This window comes from Biomphalaria glabrata, chromosome 14 (assembly GCF_947242115.1).
Source record: "Biomphalaria glabrata chromosome 14, xgBioGlab47.1, whole genome shotgun sequence".
Taxonomy (NCBI): Eukaryota; Metazoa; Mollusca; class Gastropoda; family Planorbidae; genus Biomphalaria; species Biomphalaria glabrata.
This window is the reverse complement of record NC_074724.1, coordinates 35,896,104-35,903,452: the sequence shown is the minus strand read 5'-3', so window position 1 is coordinate 35,903,452 and position 7,349 is coordinate 35,896,104. Positions and strand designations below refer to the sequence as shown.

Here is a 7,349-nt window from a genome sequence, read left to right as displayed (position 1 = left end):
ACAATTATGCCTGTTGATGGAATGTTGTTATTATAGTGGGAAGAGTTGTGCCCATGCATAGGGAACACTACTCTGGTAGCCAAGATGGCTGATTAAAGTTATTTATTATGATCTGAAAGTGTTCTTATTTCAAGTTTGTTTGTATTCAAGTATCTATCGTAACATGGTGGCAGCAGTGGGATAGTTATTCTCTCCCCTTTCATTAGAAGGCCATCCTCATAGGTCAGTACATCTGCAAGTGACCAATACTGTTTAAGTTCTGGTACAATATGATGCTTGTCTGGCCAACCGTTCAGTATGTACTGTTTCAACATTTGCATCTCATTGTCTATTTTAACTGCATCTTTAACTTTATTTAACATTATATATTGATAGAGGTTGTCAGGAAAATCTTCCTGCTCTGGAAAGGGTCTCTGCTTAGTGTGTCGGCAATTAGGTAGACCAAGTTATGTGAGGAGACTTTGTGATGTTATCAAGGCTACGTACTACAGATGCACAAGAATCTGAGACATCAGATACCAGTGGCTGTACAAAGTTTTGTAGGAGGTGTCAACCTTATTAGTAATTAAAGTCAAAGCTTTAAAAACTACAGGCTACCTGTAATTTGTTTAATTACAAGCCAAGTTAAGTAAGAACAAGTTTAGAAACAATAAGTTAAGGAAGAACAAGTTGAGAAAGATCAAGTTGAGAAAGAACAAGTTGAGAAAAAACAAGTTGAGAAAAAACAAGATAAGAAAGAACAAGTTAAGAAAGAACAAGTTAAGAAAGAACAAGTTGAGAAAGAACAAGATAAGAAAGAACAAGTTAAGAAAGAACAAGTTGAGAAAAAACAAGATAAGAAACAACAAGATAAGAAAGAACAAGTTAAGAAAGAACAAGTTGAGAAAAAACAAGATAAGAAACAACAAGATAAGAAAGAACAAGTTGAGAAAGAACAAGATAAGAAAGAACAAGTTGAGAAAAAACAAGATGAGAAAGAACAAGATAAGAAAGAACAAGTTAAGAAAGAACAAGTTGAGAAAAAACAAGATAAGAAAGAACAAGATAAGAAAGAACAAGTTGAGAAAGAACAAGATAAGAAAGAACAAGTTGAGAAAAAACAAGATGAGAAAGAACAAGATAAGAAAGAACAAGTTAAGAAAGAACAAGTTAAGAAAGAACAAGTTGAGAAAAAACAAGATGAGAAAGAACAAGATAAGAAAGAACAAGTTAAGAAAGAACAAGTTGAGAAAAAACAAGTAAAGCTATCTATTACATTCTAAAGTTTCATGTGAGCCCACTATCCCACTTTCAACATTAACATCCACAATCCAACCAGAAGCATCTATATCCCCAGTACCACAAAAGTTCTTTCTATTATTTTAAGTTTTCACTATGTGCATGAAGTATATTACTAGAGGGCAATACCATTATATAAATGTAAATACTAAATTTCACAGTCTATGAATATATCATTCGATCAAACTGACACTATTCAAATTCTTGATTACTTTGTTCGTTTTTATATGCAAATCAGGCTTAGACCTTGAGAAAATCTTTGGTTTAATTAGACATTCTAGTTTGAAAGGCTTAAGGACCATTGGATTCTGCACAACTTTGGTATTCACGTGAGTAGCTATAAAAGCTAATACTGCACTCTACTAGTCTCACAGAGAAGTCAAAAAGACTATATAAGTCAGCAAGGGCATAGGGAACTGGTGTTAGACAAAGCGGCCTCTTACTTCAGTGTCATACTTTAACATAACAAAAACCATGTTACATCTAAAGCTGCTTAGTTGAATATTAAAGATGTGGGGAAATTTACTGAAACATACAGTAGATTAGATCTTGATCTGATACAACTGTACATTACTAAAGAAACTGAAGAAAAACATCACAAACATGAAGATCTCGATAGAACACAGAGAGCTAGTCCTCAACAAGTAATGTCTGATTCTACCCTTAAGGGAGACCCACAGATATATAAAAGTTTAAAATGTTTAGGAGAAGATGAAGATCTGGACTATTAATTAATACTGTTTTGAGACAACAGCAACAAAAGATACCCAGGGAATCATGGCCCCTTGAGCTTATAACTTGACTGACAAGGTGTAGAAGTACATGATCATATATGAACTTATCAATAGTAATGAATATGACAAAGTAAAGACTGATCTCTTTTAATTCACTGACCAGAAATATTGAAACTAATCAACTCCGTGATTAAGATTATTTGCATAAATTATAAGAATAAACCGACGCCTATACGATGGCTGAAGGAACATACAGTGACCTGTTAACGAAACAGGGAAAAGTCTGGGCTACCAGAAAGAAGAGTTGGACGAGTGGGTGTTCAAGATCATTAGGCAGAACGAGGAAAGAGATGCTAGAGTGGAGGAAAGGCACAATTAGAAGAGGAAGAAAGGAGAGAAAGGGCAAAATAGGAAGAACTGAAGCTTGAAATGCAAGAAGAGGAGATGAAATTTAGGTGGATATTAGAGGAACAGGTGGCAGCAAAACTCAAAAATGGTGATGAGGAATCAACGGCCAGAATTGCAGCCATTGAAAAAGAGCATGAAGGGAAGGAACTTGATGTGCAAGAAAATACAAGAAAAAGAAATCCACAATCCACATCTTCAACAGCTTCTGGTTCAGGCAGAGAGACGAAAGGCTCAGCAGAGATATGCTGAAGCAGGCTTGAGCCCTCCATGGGATGTAGCACCACTGGGATGGAATTTTATTTATAGTCATGGACTTGTAGTCTCATCTAAAAATTATCCGAAATGCAAAAAAGAAATGACATTAAATAATGAGACTTTGTTTTATAAATATACTTTATTCTGTGTCACATTTTTCTGTTAATAATATTGTGAATTTGTGAAATTCATGGATTACTTGACATAATCTTCTGTGAGAGATGGATTTTTCATTTTTAGGGGTAAGTGTATTAGAGCTAATTTTTTTATGTTAAATAATTGTCTGCTGCTTTTTTTTTTATTCCTTTATTCTTGGGCAATAAAAATGATATATATATATGTCAATAAAATTTGAAACTGATTAAAAAAAAATTAGCCCTAAAAGTATAAAGTTGAGAGCTCAATCTGCCTGATATACTATCAGGATATAGACTTATGATTTGGAACACATACAAGTGTGTAAAAAGGAATTTAATTAATTGCAATATACTGCATATTATTATTCTTTAAAAAATAGAAAACAAAATTATACAGTATCAATAAAATAAATTTAGTATGACAAAAAAACTAATGTAGCTTTTAGAAGTGGGATGAAAGTGAGAATAAAAGATTGACTGAATGTATAGAATTAGTAAAGAACACAAAACATTTGCCAACACTACTGTTATAGGTTTACTGTATTGGGAATTTGACGAGACTATAAATAGACTATTTTAGACGGACATAGGAATTGTGGGATATTAACTGAATAGAAATTATGGGATAGATTGTAATGGTTAGAGAGGACAAGAATGAACGACTGACATCTACTTCTACTCCTAACGGCGAGACATCATCTATAGTAACTGTCGACATTTAGACTGTGCCCCTTCATTTTCTGGATTAAACAGTTGTTAAGTATTTATCGCTTTTCTTAAGTATTTTATACAAGTTGGTATATGTTGTTGGTTGAACGAACTCCAGGAGTTAAATAAGAAATACTTCATCTAGACCTAGATCTACTCTACATCTGACGTCTGTTTACTAAACAACCCACAACACTACTACCGACATTGAGGGAAACCAACGCTAGTTCCCTTGAAACGAGAACAATTAAATACAGTTGCCACTCAAAATTACTTAAGGGGAGGTTTCACCTTAAAACCAAAGTATGTCTCAGAATGGTACTACAGCCATGAAAGTTTCCAAATAGTTTGATAAACACATAAAACAAGTAAAAAAAAAAAGTCAAATGTCAATTTTGACATTTAGTATGACGTCACCACTGCGTGTTACTATAAATAGTAACAAACTTCTCAAAAAATTATAAAAGATTTTGAGCTGAAACTTTGCAAATATGTTTATACATATATTATCAACATGCCCTACTAAAATTATTATATTCTGAAGTGTATTACCCTTTGAAAATATTTTTTTTGTTTATGGGGGTTTTTTTTGTAAGCAAAAACCTCAAAGTAACATTTTACAAATGACCATAATTTTAAAACTTTTCATTTAATTAAAGCCAAAGTAGTAGGGTGTGTTCAAAACATACTATTCTTGATATGTGCCAATTTTCATAAAGATATATAAACAATTTTTGAAATTATTTGAATCCATGTCAAGAAATTTGTCAAAAAAATTAAAATGGAGAAAAATGAAATATAAAGGGAAAAAATCTTTTTTTTTTTCAATGAATACTAAGTAAATAGCCCCCCAGAGATTTGAATCATCAGCCATGGCCTTTTCTTCCACTTGCATTCTTTTATCCTGCCTATTTACTGTTACTTTGTGTATTTTTCTATGTTTTGGACACCCCCCCCCCCGGCCTTTATCTGCCTTTTGTTCAACGAGTGACATCCCTATTTACAATAGTGTCCAACAATGAAACCCCTTTCAAGGAAGATTTCTGATGAAAGTATTTTTTTAGGTTTGGTACAAACATCACAATTATTAGTTAGACATAACCTCAAAATGTAAAACTTTACTGGCTTTATGAGGATTGACATAGAACAGTTGGTGACAGAACAGTTGCCATTCCATTTTTGCTTATAAAGCCTCTTCTCTGACATATACCATCACATGATGTGGTTATCTGTTCATGTTTTTTTTTTACTTCATTAGCTGCTGCCAACATGCTTTTATTAGCAGTACTTTCAGTTGGCTTGGGCTAGGAATCTGTGACTCTGTATCTCTGTTGATAACTACACTCTAGATAGCTAGTTGAAAGCTCATATTTATATTTTCATAGGGAGAAGTTTCAAATAAAAACTCATCTAAAGAATGGCTGCAATGAAAAACTATCTTACTTGACAAGCCTCACTTTCTTTCAGTTACTGAATAGTCTAGGGATATTTAGATCTAGTTAACGCATGGTTTTCATTCTGATTTTATTTTTATAATTGATTAGCATGAGTACGTGATATTGTAATAGTTGTATCTAGGAAATAAGGGCTTAAATGTCAACAAATAGTTATCCTTTTAAATTAGAACTTCAGTAGGTCTACTCTCCTTAGTTATAGATACACTATATTTTAATTTTGAACTAGATAAAGAAACATACATCAATAACATCAGTTTCACAATCAGTCTTCATTAGACCTAGATCTAGTAGTCTCAGCTATGTCTTCAGCATTATTACTATATTAGGACCCCCAATTAGGTTCCATACCGGTACTAGATCTAGTACTAGCATCGTCACTAAGTCTAGATTGTTTTCATCTTCCAGTATATTTATTCCCTCTAAATGTACACTTTTATTGATTTGTTCCTTCTTTTATTACATCACACTTTATCATTATATCCATAATATTGAAGAAATAAACACTAGACTAGCGATGTAAACAAAAGCATGCGCCGGAACTGTTTATGGTAAAGCTACCATAAGCTTTTGAAAAGAGCTCGCTGATTGGTCGGAATAATTGTTACTTACAGGAAATGTGTTTATTCGACCAATGGTAATTCATTTTACAACTAATTATACTGTTGATACAAATAGGATTCTAGCATTTCAGATGAGAATGGTAGTGAAAAAATTTTGTAAATCGGACAAAAAAAAAAAAAAGTTACGTTATTTTATATTTTTTGCATAATTAATGAGCTAAATTAATTAGAACACTTGATATTTTGTAACATTATTTTAAACTATTTTAAAACATCTAATATAACTAAAAATAATGAAAAACTTTAGAGAAATGGATAGATAATCATTTGAAATCATATCTGAAAAATGTACAAAAAAATAAGAAAATTGATATAATTGAGGTGAATCCTCCCCTTAAGGTTACATATAATGTCCAGGGTGTGTATGGGGGAGTGTCACAGCCTCATTTGAGACTCATTGTGGCATGTTGTGACTTTTAGTCACCTAGCATAAAATGTGCCTTTTGCACGAGGAAAAGTCTCAGTAGTATGAGCGGAAACCATGAGGTAATGCGGCAGTTGTAACCAGGTCTTGAGAGAGGAAGGACATGTATTTTTTCTAATGTAGGTATTTGTATTGAGTACTGTCATGTCATTGTTCACAAAATAAGGACAGTTTACCTAGCTCAAATTAGGTCACACATTATCCCACTTGGAAAAAGAAAATGCCAGAGAGATGCTGATTAAAATGTAGTTCAAGGCTACAGCAGGGAAAAAATAATTAAAACATAGAGGTTAAAATAGAAAAAACAGACGCAGAAAATTAAATGTGAAAGGGTCACGGGTATTGAAGTGTCACAGTTCTAGATTATTCTAAGGAAAGATATAAAAAGAGGTGTAGTAGCTTGGGGAGAGAGAGAGAGAGCTAGAAAGTTAGATCTAGAAGTCTCTAGTTTGAAAGTAAAACATTTGTTTAGTTTTATTGATCATTATCATTGTATCTACTTTATATAGGAACTGTACATACATTTATTGTTTCAAGTTTGAGTTCAAAAGAATTCAACTCTAGAAAAAGTATTTCAGCTCTTTGTCACTTCAAGTGTTTGAACTATAATTACGGCAACTCCGAATCTGCCCACGTCACAAGTTTATCTCATCAAGATCTTCAAGTAAACCAAACATCATAAACACTTGACAAGTATTATATATCAGTATAAGTTTTTCAGAATATGGAGATGATATTTTATTCTGGAAGTTATTGTTTAATTGTGTAATACTTCTAATTTATGGCTGTCAAGTTATTTATTTCAATCAATAAATTCGTTGTCTGCTACCTGATTACAGCTCAAGTTCTACACAAGACTACATAAGAACCCAAGGTAGCAATATTTGTGTTACAGGGAGATTAAATAGTTCCCTTTGTTTATGTAACACCATGATATGAAACAGTATGCACAGGATGTTCTATGACAGGAGAATATTACTGAGCAGTTGGAGTTATTTGTTACCCTGGAGTAGAAGAAGACATTAGTTGGAGTTTGTTTTTATTAATTTTTTTTGTAGTTACAGACATTTTTCTGATATTAAAATTACTATGTCCTTGAAACTGAAGTTACTGTGAAGTATATATACATCTGTTACTATTGAATAGCAATAAAGTGAAGTATTTTAAAGAGTACTATTTACTGGTTTGTAATATAGTTCACAAGCTGTCGACATGCAGAGGTTGAATTAAATTAGATCATTAATTAGATCATACCCCGGGTTGAGTCAGGAGAAGAACATGACATGAAGCAGCTTATGACTCTGAAAAATCACAAGAAAGTCTTGTGA

At 32.6% G+C, this 7,349-nt stretch overlaps 1 protein-coding gene across 1 annotated transcript; it reads left to right on the top strand.

The window, feature by feature from the left end:
- The first annotated feature begins 491 nt into the window (after positions 1–491).
- Positions 492–1,396, top strand: LOC129922747 (nucleolar protein 58-like). Its single transcript, XM_056009697.1, has 2 exons — positions 492–561; positions 655–1,396. The coding sequence occupies exons 1-2, from the start codon at positions 492–494 to the stop codon at positions 1,260–1,262; spliced, it is 678 nt and encodes a 225-aa protein (XP_055865672.1). The 3' UTR covers positions 1,263–1,396.
- The last annotated feature ends 5,953 nt before the right edge of the window (positions 1,397–7,349 follow it).